At 30.7% G+C, this 15,230-nt stretch overlaps 1 protein-coding gene across 2 annotated transcripts in view; it reads right to left on the bottom strand.

Annotated features, from left to right (window-relative positions):
* The window catches only part of LOC136983558 (tectonin beta-propeller repeat-containing protein 2), a 78,936-nt gene that overhangs the window by 61,884 nt on the left and 1,822 nt on the right, over positions 1 to 15,230 (bottom strand). The window contains exons 2-4 of one of the 2 annotated variants that reach the window (XM_067280336.1): positions 9,762 to 10,132; positions 4,802 to 4,924; positions 2,317 to 2,442 (exon numbers count right to left, since the gene is read on the bottom strand). In XM_067280336.1, the coding sequence (XP_067136437.1) occupies positions 2,317 to 2,442; positions 4,802 to 4,924; positions 9,762 to 10,076 (564 nt within the window). In that variant the 5' untranslated portion in view covers positions 10,077 to 10,132. Of the gene's footprint in view, positions 1 to 2,316; positions 2,443 to 4,801; positions 4,925 to 9,761; positions 10,133 to 15,230 lie in introns of those variants that run through there. The other variant, XM_067280337.1, reaches the window with a different exon arrangement.

Below are 15,230 nucleotides of genomic sequence, written 5' to 3'. Positions count from 1 at the left end.
TATCTGTTAGAGAAGGCTAATCTGGTTAAGTTGTCAATCATCGCTTATTGTCATACATATTAATCTTATTAAACTTGGTGTTATTGTTGGAATTAAGCTTACGATACCAAGAAACCAAAAACTTTTCCTAAATTATTCATTCATTCAACAAGAACCAAAAGAATGAAAAGAAACTTAAAATGATTATGACAAAAGGATTTATGTGATGAAAGTTTAAAGGTTGTATTACAAAGACAATTTACCGGCCACTTTAAAGTATGGGAAGATATTAGATATTCTTGCATTTATGACATCATTTATGATCTTAACAACTTTGTGGTGGCTAAGATGTAATTTTTAATAAATCATTTATTGCAAAAAGCAAAAATGTTCAAAAAAATACTACTTGATAACTACAAAGTACACAAATCACTATATCAATTTACTCAGATCACAATAACATTATAAGTGTAAGAATACCAAATACTTTTACCACCCCTTGAAATGGCTAGCAAATCGCCTTTATCACTTGACATTCAAACTCTCACCAGCTAAACTGACCTTTGTCCACCTTTCTGTTCAAAACAAGTTTCATTTTTCTTTTTTGTTACTTCGACCACATCATTTTTGATGAATTAATAATTTATGTTTTGTCATAATTTTTACATTCCATTTAAAGTGTCCTGTCCAATCTGTTCGCTATCTAGAATTCAATTAAAATGAGATTTTTACATCTGAAAAGATAAATAATATACAGTATATACATTTTAATTATACATCCTATTTATACTTTTTGGTATATTCACATTTCTACTGCAAATTTGATGTTTTTGTAATCCACTGTGTTCTTCACTATATGATGATTGTGTTAAAATACAATATAGCCACCAGCATGTATTGTACCTTCTAAAAGTGGACACCTCTAAATAGCAGACAAACTTCTTGGTCCCAAGAGTGTCTGCTATTTGGAGGTTATACTGTAATTATTTTTCAAGTGATAAAGTAGGTGAGATTTTAATTAATAAATTATCATAAAACATTTGTGTCCTTAATACAAATGTAGAACCTTAACAAACCCTATCTGTAAATAATCATTCTGTATGGACTTGTGCATCTAATGATGGCAAATTTATTTATCTATCTGGATTGTCCATGCAGTTTCATTACCCATTCTGTTCTTAAATTTTCATCATGTGGAAATGAATGTAATAGGAACAGTTAAATACACGAACAATCTTGATGAATCATGTTTTCATGTACAGTACATCGCATACAGCTTCAAGCCATTTATAAAGAACTCTCTGGCTATAATGGCAGCCAATCATTGCCACAATATCTACCTGAACTGGTTTTATAAGGCATGTCGCCAATGAAAAACTAAAAGTTGCAGGCCTACACTAACAACTAGCAGTAACTTAATGGCAGTCAAGACATATGCCTTATGTGGCAGAAGTCAAAAACATGTTCTGGAAACTTGTGGATACCACATTAGAGACAGATCAAAAAAATTTTTTATGCATATTTATCTCAACATGAAAAAATTATGAACAGAGTTTCAAAACACAGTTACAATTTTTGCTGCTAGGAAGGGACCTGTAATGGTACCACTATCAACCAGCAGCATCACATAACAACATTGATCTATCCACTCACAGTCAGCCAAACTTTTTTCATCCCTAAACTACAACAGAGAGGATGTTCAACTAACATCATGTTTATGCAAGATGATGCAAGATCCCAAATCACAATCACTGTGAAAGACATACTATCTGATGCATTTGGCAATGAAAGAGTGATCAGTCAGTCTTTTCCAATACAATGTCCTACTCATTCACCAGACATCACATCTTGTGATTTCTGGTTATGAAAATATTTGAAAAGCGTGGTTTATAAACATGGAATTGTAGATTTATCAAAGAAAAAAAACAGGTTGAAAGGGAAATGAGTCTCATTAGTCCTGACATGATGCACTTAGCTGTTGTTAATATGATAATTCAATTGCAATAAGTGACTGAGAATGATTCAAAGCATGTTGAACAGTTTCTTTAAAACAGCTGCAACAGTGACACTGTTAGAGAGACCTGTAGTGGCAAAAATTGTAACTATTTTTTAAACTCTGTTCATAGTTTTCTAATGTCAAGATAAATATGCATAAAAAATTTTACTGATTCATCTCTAATAGTTTTGTCTCTAGAATGGTCTAAAGTGGTATACTTTAATTATAGATAATCTATACAATGGAAAAACATTTTGAAAATTAATCACCACCTATATTTTATGAATTAATATTAAATTATGAAATGAAAATTTCATTGATATTCTATTAAAAGCTCTTACCTCATCATAGTTCATTAAAGTGCAAACAACACATCCACCATTATCACCACTAAACAATTTCTCTGCATTTTGACTCCACACTAGAGTATTAATGGATTCTTTATGAATACCTCTAACAACAAAAGTCTAAAAAAATTACTATTTTTTAATATAAAAAACAGGAAAAAATTCATTAGATATACAATAAAATAAAGGTTTAGTAAAATTTTATAATAGAAAAGTTGTATCTTAAATTACCAGTATTGTTAATTTCATTATGACTATGAAATTGCTTAACTTTTTGGAAATTTAGTCTAAGATTATAAACTTTACTAAAATTATGAAAAAAAAAAATTATGATTATGACTTTACTAAATATACTAAATTTCTAAATGTATTATGACTAGATTAAGATATAGCACTAAGATAAGTTTCATAATTTGGAAATCTGGATAATCTAAGTTTCAAACTTAATTTTTCAAATTGTTTAAATGCTTTTTAAATGCAAGATTATTGAAAACCATAAATCCAGTTTTTATCCTTATTAAAACCATCAATAACATAATCCTGACATACTAATCTACTTGAATGTTTGATTATTATTATGCAATCAGAATAAAAACTTTGTTACACTTCATTGCATGATCAAATCTTTAATTCCTATTGATGTATTTTAACTAAACTATATCTAGAAATTCTGTAAAAAAGATTAATTTTTGTAAATGGCCTGAAAAAATAACTATTTTTTCAACAGTTTCTTCTATTCAAATGTTTGATAATAGATAACATTATTGTTAAGGTTAATCATATTAGTCATTGTAAACCACGCCTTAGTCAGTCGCTATCCGCTTATTTTGTGTGTCCGACCGTCAAAGAACCGCTCGGGATCGAGTTATGTATATACAAGCTAAGTCTTTGTTTATTGTCTGGTCAATGTACACTTCCGTTTGTCAATTGTTCACGATAGGAGGCGTCCTTTTTGTGTAAGATCCAAGTCGGATGTATGTGAGTTAATAAATGTTCTTGTTGCCTTTGCCTCGCCCTGTTTTTGACTCGTTCACGGTTATAGGAAATCACCACAATTATCTTCAACTTAAGTTTATCTGGTTTTTTGAACAGAGAAATGAAATATTTAAATCTATCCATAGCTTCATTGTTGAATGTTTCCTTAAACATTTCATAGGTTAGAAACTGTTTTGTTTAATAAAAAAACAAAATTTGATACATATTCACTGTTCATTATACTTTGTAATCATATGGTTATACAAAAAGAAAAAGAATACAATTTGTTTGCATTCTCATTCTTTTACAGATTTGTCTAAGATATCTATATTGTCATGTTGATATTTTTGTATTCTTCAATTTCATTGGATGATTATTTGTCATCACCATTACATTTACACTGAACACAGTTAACTAGAAACATACCAATAATCTTGAATTGATATTTGCATTCTTTCAATAAATGTAACTAGTCTCTTATTTACTTTGCATGATGGTTATTTTACTTTCATCAAAATTTCTTGCATATTAGTTATAAAGATATTCACTATTCTTATATAAATATAAATGATGCCAATATTTTCTAAATTAAATTATTGGTTATGTAGATATTAGTATTTCTAATGCATCCAAATATTTTTCCTTCACTACTTTAAAATGAAGTAATATAAATTAATGTGATAGTTGAAGACTGAAACACTTCTGCTTATATTTTTTTTATTAAATGTTATATTTGAAACTGAATGACAGTTGTGATAATTCCATACTGCTTTAAAACTGCATTATTTAAACATACTTTAAAAATTCAAAATTTTTAATAATCCAGGATTAAATATTTTTCAAAATATTACAAATGAAAATAATCACAAAACAAACAGCCTTCTTTATGTAATTTGCAGCTACAGATATATATTATAAAGGACAATAAAAAAATTACAATTATTTTGTGATTATCTTTATTTGTAATATTTTATTTAAATGTATAGTTTTCTAAATTACAATTGAGCAAATCTGAAATGAATATACATGTACAATAATCAATCAATCAATCAAATAAACTTTATTGTATTAGGGTATATGTACAATAAAACATATCTAATAATACTAATTCACAGATAAGTATTATTAAAAATCTCTTTTCTATTTTCTGAAATAATTTATATTAAAGTCTTAAGTTTTCCAATTTTCTTGTCTTTAAATTGTTCAGACATTCAAAGTGTCTACACTCAATTTCAAGTAGTTTTAAGAAAAGAAAAACAATATTAATTTTGATTAACACTTTTTAAACAATTATATTAATCTAGCAGAAAGTAAATGTAATTGGCAAAATTTTCCTGAAAATAATAACTATTTAAACTAAAGTAATTTAAGAAACATAAGAAGAATTGAAAAGTTGTCAATTTTTATGTAGTCTTATATTTAAAATAAATATATTATCACTGTATAATAATCTGTTTTGTTTCTTTTTTGATAAATAAAATACTACATAAAAAAATTTTAATACCTTTTGTATTGAATGATCTGTTCCTATTTTATGACAAAAGATACGACCATCCTTTGTTCCTGATGCAACAATAAAATCTTCTAATTTAGCTATTTCAACACATGTTATAGGTCCTAAATATCCCTATATAAAAAATAATTGTTTAAAACTTTAAATTATTGTATATTTATTATAACTGTAAAGTTATTTATATTTAAACTTTATAAATTATAACTTTAATTTATTATTATTTAAAAATAATTAAATAATTCTTAAATTTGTGAAATTTCAATATTTATAAATTTCTGTTATCATTATTCTTAAACATGTTATGCATAATCTGTTAAAGAATCAGAAAATTAAGAATTGTTTTCCTCTTCAATCATTCTTATGAAATGAAAATTTCAAATTTTATTTATTGCCTGAATTATTTCTTAGTCTTTCAATCAGTCACATAGTTTAACAAAATTTCATATTCTTAGTATTTTTATTTTAATTATATATAATTCCTCCTATAAAATGCTGATTGAAATGTAGTAGAATGAAGTGATACATTTCAATTCCAATTATTTTATGTAATAATGATTAGGACATCTTATTCTAACTATTCAGAATCATTTTCTAACTCAGTAAATTATTTTGATAATTTTCACAGTTATATTTGTACATAATTTAATAAATTTGATTAAGTTAATATATGTATCATATCTGTTGAATGTTTATATTTTATTCCAGTATAAACAGATTTATCATGGTTTTTAATATTGCAATATAATATGTAAGCTTGTATATTATTTATAAATTATTAAGAAAAAATTAGCAAATAAATTCCAAATTTATGTAATGTTGATGTATGAATTTGAAAGTTAATAAGAAACATCATTTAACAAATTTAATGGAAGTAAATGATCAATGACTAATAAAACTAAATAATGAAATATTAATATTTTATCAGTTTGTAAAATTTAAATATTTTGTTAATAATTATACAGAGTTAACTGTACATGTTAAACTATACAGGGTAAACTTTAACCCTATACAGTTTAACACTTATCTAGGCACAAAAGAGATCTTTCCAGTATTTCATAAGTATAATCATGGTGCATTAGTTCCACTGAAATGTTTACATGAAAAAAGCCAACTCATTCAAAAAATAAATGTGTGTAAATTGCATGGTAGTTCCAAAGCAATACATAAATTTTCCCATCTCTCACAAGTGCAAGGATAATAGAAAGGAATCATTTTTTAAGATTTAGCATAACCTACAAAGATTATCTGACTGTAAAGTATAAAAACCAACATTCCTTATGTGAATACAAAAACAGTTACTCTGTAGCTTTATTTTGTTATAGTACATATTCAAAACAACTGTCTTCAGTGGCATTATAGGTGATATGTAGCATATTGTAGTGCTATGTGACTATTTGTAAATAATTTTTATCCTGTTTTGTGATTTTATATGTATTTGTGTTCCATTATCCATGTTGGGTTTTTGTTTGTATCACGCGTGTGTTTTGTTTTGTCACATTTCATCATATATCGGGTCATGTGGCTACACATTGCCGATTGGCTAACTTTATATCGTGACTAAAAAACTCCCCGGATGGGGGAATTATAAAAGGTGAATGTACGACCTGAAAAGACATCTTTTTCTCTTGCGCTTTAGCATGTTCGGACAGACTTTAAGTGAATTCGAGTTATCATCAGTTGAATAATCAAACTAGTCGGTTTGCTCTTCGTAAAGGTAATCCAAATCCATTGAATACTAATCATGGAGTATCAACGGTAAAGCCGAGATAGTTAAAAAATATACATGAATGGGAATTACAAAAACTGTTATTTTAATATAATTGGGTTTTGTTTAAGAGCACGTAGTGGCTATATACGACATTCTAAGAAAGAGAAGATTGATAACTAGAAAGGTCTCCTGTTCTGAGCCAGGAGGACTGAGATACACATGTCGTTTGATCCTGTAAATAGTGTAGATTTCTATATTCACTTTCATGTCTTATATCAGTTTGATTGTCAGAGGGACCTTAAAATTTGTTAATCAATTAAGCGTGGTTTCTAATCCTTGTACTTCATAGTGTTGAGTAACTGATTCCTGTGGTGTATATAAATAAATGTGTTGCCAATTTCCTAATGATTATCTTGTGAAGTCCTAATTTTTCTACCCCTCATATAGACATAATATACCTTAGTATATATTAGTCACAACAATATCATCCTAAAATGCTCTCACATTTGTTTCTGCAGCTCTCCAAAATCATGCAATGCTGCTGGACATGCATCATATATTGATAATTTTAGGTGATTCCACAGAAGAAATTAAGCAAGGTCAAATCTAGGAACAGGATGGCCGTAGAACAGGACCATATTGTCCTGTCCATCAATTATCAAACTGCTTTGTGAATCACTGAGGCACATCTGCTTGGAAATAAGTGGCATGTCATCATGTTGATATCAAATCTGCTGTAGTTACTCTAACAGCAAGTTATTGAACCATTCATCTGCCTTAATGCAGTCAGCCCATATTCATCCTAGTGACTCATCTTGAGTCACTAGGATGAATATGGACTGACTACTCACAGTTACTAGAATGTAGATTCAAATCCCAATCAAGTACCAAGTACAATTCTTATTGGGTGGCCATAAAACTTTCCCAATGCACATCTCATTCTTTTTATTTTTTATTTTTATTTATTTTTTCTTTTAAACTTCAATGACATCCATTTTATTTCATTAAATTTTACACAGTTTATACATTTAATTATTCATAAAATGATAGAGATTTTGAGGGAGGTTGAGTTTTGTTGGACGTCTGAAGAGGGGAGGGGGTTATGGAAACTTGAACAAACTGGGATAATGGAGGAGGGGGAGTAAAAATTTCAAGAAAAATGTGAATGTAATTTATGGACAGCCTCTAAGATACAGTATGCTTTGTTTGTCTATGTAAGTCTGCGGAATGCACGATAGTCCATCCTGCATTACCATTCTGTGGCTGAGTCACTATCTGTGTTTGCTGAATTTTTAGGCAACACGTGCTTTTTCTACCAGTCTTTCCGTGGCCAAATCTTAGGAGGCTACTGTGCAATGACAGGGATGCTGCTTCCTTACTAGAGAGGTCTGGGGTTTACTCTATCCCATTAGAAAATACAATATCTGGTATTCACACCCAATACATTGGAGCAACAACCAGAATGTTGGCTTGTCACATTTCTGAACACCAGCATTCTATCAGGGCAGGCAAGTGTGATACCGAGCTAGCAAGAATGGTGTTGCAGCACCAACACACCCCGCTGTGGGACCAGGTGGTGATGCTCAGGCATTGTGATAACAGGAGCATTATGTATATTTGGGAGGCCCTCCTTACCGATGCACTAAATCCGTGCAACACTCCCACACTTGATTTGTCTGCTATGTGGGTCAACTTATATAACAGATTAAGGCAATGCCTCTAGCTCCACTTCTCACTATATTATAGTGCATGCACTTTGTCACCATGCACGTATGTTTAAATTCTTTACGTTCAGTTCCATCATTGGTTTTGTTCCAAAGCTCTAATGCCATTAGAATAATTCAAAAAAATTTTGTTCGAAAAAAATTTTAACCGTTTTTATCTGCCTGACAAAGACAGAAATAGTTTCGTTGAAAGCGCTAGTAATTATAGCAATATTTGTACATTGTTTAATGCCTGTATGATAATTTTCTTGTTTCTTGCTTATCCAATGATCAGCGTGAAGTCCAACCATCGTTATAATGTAGATCTATACAAAACATATGTACAAGCTCATTTTAAAGAGTATAAAAAAGTTCTTGTAATCCAAGAGGAGCCAGAAACATCTGTTTTCTTCCATTTATCTAATGTTTATTAAACATTGGTGTTGAAAGTAGCATGTAAAAGTGTCTGTATGTTTTTTTTTCACTCTGTGGGAACTAAGAGGGTTTTTCCAGTATTCATCATGGATTCAGCCATGGCCTCAATAGGGTGACTAAGTGGTGAGAGATGAGACTTGACAGATTGCCCATGAAAAATTCCTGAGGTTGCTTGCCCAGATTTGATCCTGGGTCCCCTATTGATTGACATCTTAATGCCATGGCCCTCTTGCAATCATGATGAAACCCCTAGGAGGGATGTAGCCTTGTAGGTTATGTATTTTCAAAATTAGTAGTTTTGATATTCTTAAGAACAAGGATGTCCATAACTTCTATATTTTAACCCCCTCCCCATCCCACATTATCTGCATTTAAAGGTACTGTATGTCCAGACTGCAGATACACCATATCTCCTCTTGCTCACTGAAGTAATTAAACTTGCCTTTCATTTATCGTGTACTGATTGGTTTTGTTACATCAAAACAAAATTTTACTTAGAATAAATTTAAATATCAAACAGAAAGGATTTGTAAAACAATCAAGCTATAAATATCACATAAAAGTTTTGTTTAACTCTTAAAAAATATGGTTTACATTACTGTTGATGACTTGGAGATGTTAAGTTTGCTGCATGTAAAACTTCCATGTTATTGCAGCAATTGTTCTGGTTTTTGACAGATAATGTGCTGCCATTCTGAGTCCTTCTGCATCAACAGCTTGGTCACTAGTGGTAATTATAAATTAAAACTTCAAATGGTTTTTTAAAGTTTTATCATTGTTGCTTAAAAGTGCTGGAACTTAGAAGGGATATATCACTGTAATAGACAAAGGTCAATAGAAGGAGGCCTCTCAAAATATTCCTGAATTCCTGATAGATCAGTAGATTCCTGAGTGATACTAATGCACCTTATGCCTAACTCATGCAATGATAGAAAGATCACTTTTGCACCTGGATAAATTTTATAGTGAACATCCATTTTATAGTATACATATTTAAGATTTTCAGATTTTTCTGTTAACTGCAAGAAGTTTTGAAAAGAATAATTATTTCTGAATTTTATTTTACAAATACTTTAGATTTCATAAAATTAAATTAAATACATACCTCACATCTTAAACGAATTAAGTTATGATTTTTTCTGGTAAAAAGATATACAATTCCAACATTTGATCCTAAAACAATAAACTCCAAGCAAGATGTAACACATGTTAGTTCTATATCAAAAATGTTTAATCCTTTTTGTCCTTTCTGTGGAATAAGTTTTAGCAAATAGTTCATAGATGAATATTCTTTAAGATTTAATTCCATATTGTGGAATGACTTTGCTGAATTATTATCTAACATACATTCTTTACCAGAATCTTTATTTGAAGATGACTCTTTCTCAACAGATTCTTCTAATGCAGTGAGTTCAGACATTTTTTAAATAGTGATAAATGAAAATGAATTTCCATAAATACTAATGATGTATATTCCTAAATGAGAAACAAAACTTTATTGTAACATTATTATTAATATTAAGCCTTAACATATTATAAGCATAACTCAATTTTTATTCATTCTTACTGGAATAAATATTCCAGTAAAAATGATTCATAAAACATTTGTTATAAATATTTTATGAATCACTATAAACTATTTGTTTGAGAGAAAAAGAGTAAATCAACAGAAAACGGCATTAAAGGGGTTTTTTAATTCCTTTGCTAGTGCTTTCGATATTCATATAAATATCATCATCAGGCAACTTAATGCCATTTTCTGTTGATTCACTCTTTTTTCTCTCAAGCAAGTCTGTTGGTATGACTTCCATACCATGTTTTTACATTATTTTATGAAACTACAGTATTTGTTATTAATAAATTAAAATTTTTAATTTACCTGATAAAAATTAAATTAAAAATCATTAACAGTTAATTTAAAACTAAATGTATATAGGCCTATAATACAATAATTATAACAATAAATTCTAAGCTGTAAGCCTCAGTCTATAGTGTGACTGGTAGGGTTATCACCTGCCATAGACGTACTGACTGAAGTAACCTGAATCCCATGTCAGGGCCTAATTAGTCCCCTATTAGTCCCTAGTCATCTCTCAGATATTTTAGTAGTATGTAGAAGTTCCAAAAATATCAGTTTTTGTAAATCAAACATCAAAAAGTCCATTATATGAAGTTCCTCTAGATCAGCAGTTCCCAACCTTTTTTTGACCGGGGACTACAAGGTTTAAGAAAAATAAACTGTCAATCTAAAAATAAACTTTAATCAAAACTTTTAACATAAGTAATCATTAAACTCAAGAGTAACATGCTTTAACAGTACTATTATAATAGAAAACATAACATTTTTAGTAAAAATTAAATTCAGTTTGTATCAATGTGGGAATAGTAATTTAAAATGAATAAAAGTCTTAAATCTTTCGAGGACCCTATTTTAGCTCTTGCGGACCACTGGTTGGGAACCGCTGCTCTAGATATTTTGTCAGCCCAAGGCCCCTATCACAATTGGTACAATTTTGGTGCTTTTGTTCCAGTTGTGTTATCTCAATTATTAAATCTCAGTATGTGTTCAGTTTTTCTTGGTTTTTCAACAATCCTTGGATCTCTTGGGATTGCAATATCAATTAAATAAACCTTTTCTTTTTCAGATACTGTGAGATCAGATGTATGATCCATGTTTGTCAGTTTGTAGTCTAAAATCCCAAAGTATCTTGACTTATTCATTTTCAATCACTTTCTCTACATTGTGTTCTTACCAGTAACTCGCTATTTTAATGTACTTTTTTGCACAGTGATCATGTATCATTTGGAAAATCTTATTGTGCCTCTTTTTTTGTATTCAGTTTGTGTGATTTTTGCTAAATACACTGATCAGATGATCAATTGTTTCATCCTTGTCTTTACAAAGTCTGCATCTTGCATTATCTGTTACTTTCTGTATTTTTTGTTTTAATGACATATTTTGTTACAGCCTGATCTTGAGCTGCAAAAATTTTTGCCTCTAGCTCTTTTTTCACACTTCCTATTTGTACCCATTGCCAGTTTTTTACTTTGCCAACTTTTTCTTCAGTTTCTTTGATAAAAGGGTTACCCATAGACAGGGGCAGATGTACGTTTTTCGAAGCCTAGGGCTTATTGAAGTCCAATGGGGCCCCATTTTTTGTTAATACAAATAATACTATAAATTATCATTATTATTATATTATTAATATTAACTACTTTTTACTATATGATAAGTGCTCATTGTTAATAAAAGAGTATTAAAAATTTATGATAATAATTCAATTTTTGTGGGCCCTTGACACTTGGGGGCCCAGGGCTTAAGCCCTATTAGTCCCTATGTAGATCTTCCCCTGCCTATGGAAGGGTTTCTTTCTCCAATTTTCAATTCTATCTTGTATGACTTGTTTTTTGTACTCTTGCTTGCTACATAATATTGTGAGTAGTTTCTCTTTTTTTAATTCTTGCAGCAATTTTTCTTTGCTTCTGCTGATGTAATCGTACAAACTACATTCTTCTTTCTCAACAGTTTGTTTTATTGTAGCAAACACTTTCCATCAATCCTCCTGGAGAGGTATAGCTTAACCACATGTTGTGGTTGTCTTGGAATTTTGTGTCCGTTGGCACAGATAAGACAAACAACGCAGAGGTAACTGAATGAAAGTTTTATTTAACAAAGAATGTTGTATACTGCTAGGACCGTATGTACAAGACTCTTCATGAGCTGATAACAAATATCCTTTCTTCTCCTCAACATACATTGACACTCACGTCATGTGGTCTTTTCTTCATATTGACCATTGTTCCCGGACTGGTAAGTAACTGGGTGTGGTGATCTGGGGAGTTGCAGGTGCAAATGCTACACATATCACTCCGAGGGTGGAAGCTTCCATGCATTGTCAATAACTATATATATAATTATTGTATTGTCTGGAATAAAGACATTCATGAATGAAAGTAAGTTCAACATGTTTTAGTCAGATGGAAGGTGTCTGGTGTGGCATAAATCAAATTCAGAAGTGAACAAAGAAAGCATTTTTTCCAAAGTGAAACATAATGGAGAAGCAGTGTATGTTTGGAGGTGTATGAGTGCAGGAGTGATTTTTCTACATTTCATCTATGGCACAATGGTTCAGTACACTTACATCAATGTGTTGAAAGAAAATTTGCCCATTAGTATTCAGAACATGGGACGTCTTCATGCAGGACAATAATCCAAAGCATATGGCTTGAAACATGCAAACATAGTTATTGTACAACACCCACCATTATTTCAAAATACCGCTGCAAAATCCTGACATCAACCTCATTAAGCATGCATGAAATTATCTTAAGAAGGAAATATGAAGTCACTAGATTTCAAGCAGAGATGATTCAAAATCAGCACTTTAAAAGTGGAATGGAATAATATCCCCATTGAGTTCACATCAAATTTGGTCAATTCCATGCAATGACATTTGAGTCTATAATTGCACTCAAATGTCATTGCATGGAATTGACCAAATTTGCTGTGAACTCAATTGCTGTTTTCTCTTACAATTATGTGTACAAGTATGTGAAGTGAATGTGCGAGATATGTAGACAAAGGAATAAAAATAAAATGAAATTTATTATTTCACTCAATGCAATATAAGATTCTTTGAGGATGCCAACTAACACCTCTCCCACCAAATAATACGCACAAGTAATCACACGAAAAATGGTACAAGATCAATTCCCGACAAAAATTCTGTGTGGCAACCTCTACCCGAATCAATCGTCTAATCGTCTAAAATTATACATAACTTACAGCTAGGTGCTTACAACTAATTATAACTAGTAAACTAAGATGATTAATTAGAAAAATTGAAGAATAAGAACAGGGGACAGAAAAAAGGGTACCCACAACCTGGTGCAACATTCTAGTTGCAATGATACACTCGCAGAATGAGATTTCTTACTGGGCTGACAAATGCTTTCACTTCTATCACTCTCTTAAAATCAGTTCAAAAGGCTGATAACATTTTCTATTCCTCACAATCAATTCTTTTCTCTCTTTTCAAAGTTCTCATCTCTACCAAGTGAGGCTAAAACGCACTGGAGAGACCAAATTTCATTGTCTAACCTCCTCGGGTTCCCTCCCCTTCCAGAATGAGCCATGTGTTCGCCTTCTCGCCCTCAGGGTTGCATTCCACTCTTTTGTTCTAAGGATTGTGGTTGTCCACATACCAAAGAAAGAGGGTTAAACAAGAATATTCCAGGAAGAATAGACAAATAGGAAGGAAAGAAGGGAAACAGGGAATATACAATTTTAAAGTAATATAAATTTATACAAAATATACATTGGAAATATGGCGTGTAGCCACAGTACTTTTTGTGAGATAAAATGTTCATTTGTTCTAGGATTTTCTGTCATTCTTGTAGTATTCTCATTATTTTTGTCATATCCAATAAAATGTTTTCATAAGAGCTTGAGAGAATAGTATATTACTAACTTTCTTATTCACATTTCTTTATTTAACATGTATACTTGATTTTTTTCAAAAACATGCTTGTACAAATATTTTTTACATTAACTTCATATTTATTTACAGTATGTATATATACATTGAAAATAAATAAATATTTATTGTCTTTTAATATTACCTATGCAGTATAATAGATGACACCTCAGAAAACACTATGCAAATATTTAAAGGTCAAATAACTATTTTTCTTATATTGCTTTTCTTTGCTGTTACTGTTTTAAAAATATTTAAATTATCTGAAATAAGAACAAAATATTTTTGGCTCATCCTCTTCATAATTCTGAGTCTTTACAAAAACATTCTTTAAACTATCATTCAATTTCTAGTTGAGATGACTCATCATTATTTCCATAGGATCTGCTTCATATGTGGGGAGATCCTTTGAAATAATAAAGATGAGTCCTCTCAACCAAATATTAAATGATAGTTTGAAGAATGCTTTTGTAAAAGCTTAAAATTATCTGAAGAGGATAAGTCAAAAATCTCTAGAGACCATGCTTGAGAACCCAATATCTCAAAAGTAGTAAATCTAAAAGAATAAAATATGTTGTAGTCATCTCAATGATACCAACAAAACCCCTGTATAGAGCTTGACAACAGTGAAGAGCAGAGGCAAGCGGCAAACTGTTGACAGTTTCTGGGTCAGGCTGATCACAGGGAAAGAGTGCCCATTAAGCATCAATTAAAGCTCTGCAATCTGATCTTGGAGATGCCATAGGACTGTTGATAGCTGTGACAGTTTGTTTGAGAAGTGATCTGCAGGAATGGCTTGTATGGTACAGATGGACATGTTGAGAGATCTGTTATCTTGCAGATTTTTGTCTGCCACAGTGACCAAGTTAGAAAGTCCTTCAGTGTTGACAGGGAGGATTTGTTGGGCATGCAAAGGTCTTTGTAGCCACAAGAAGCAATCATTAATTTTATTAGCAGTGAGCTTGTGCATTTTGCAAAGCAGCTGAGACAGTATCTAACCAATTATTCCAAGTTTTAGATCTGAAATAAGGAGTTAGAAGCATTTCTCTTCTGAGTGCATGAAACATTCTGAGTTTGACAAGGAAGAAGGTAAAACT

Source organism: Centruroides vittatus, unplaced genomic scaffold (genome assembly GCF_030686945.1).
Source record: "Centruroides vittatus isolate TY-2023 unplaced genomic scaffold, ASM3068694v2 contig_883, whole genome shotgun sequence".
Lineage (NCBI taxonomy): Eukaryota > Metazoa > Arthropoda > Arachnida > Scorpiones > Buthidae > Centruroides > Centruroides vittatus.
The sequence above is the reverse complement of the archived record's forward strand: the minus strand, read 5'-3'. Positions and strand labels throughout refer to the sequence as shown.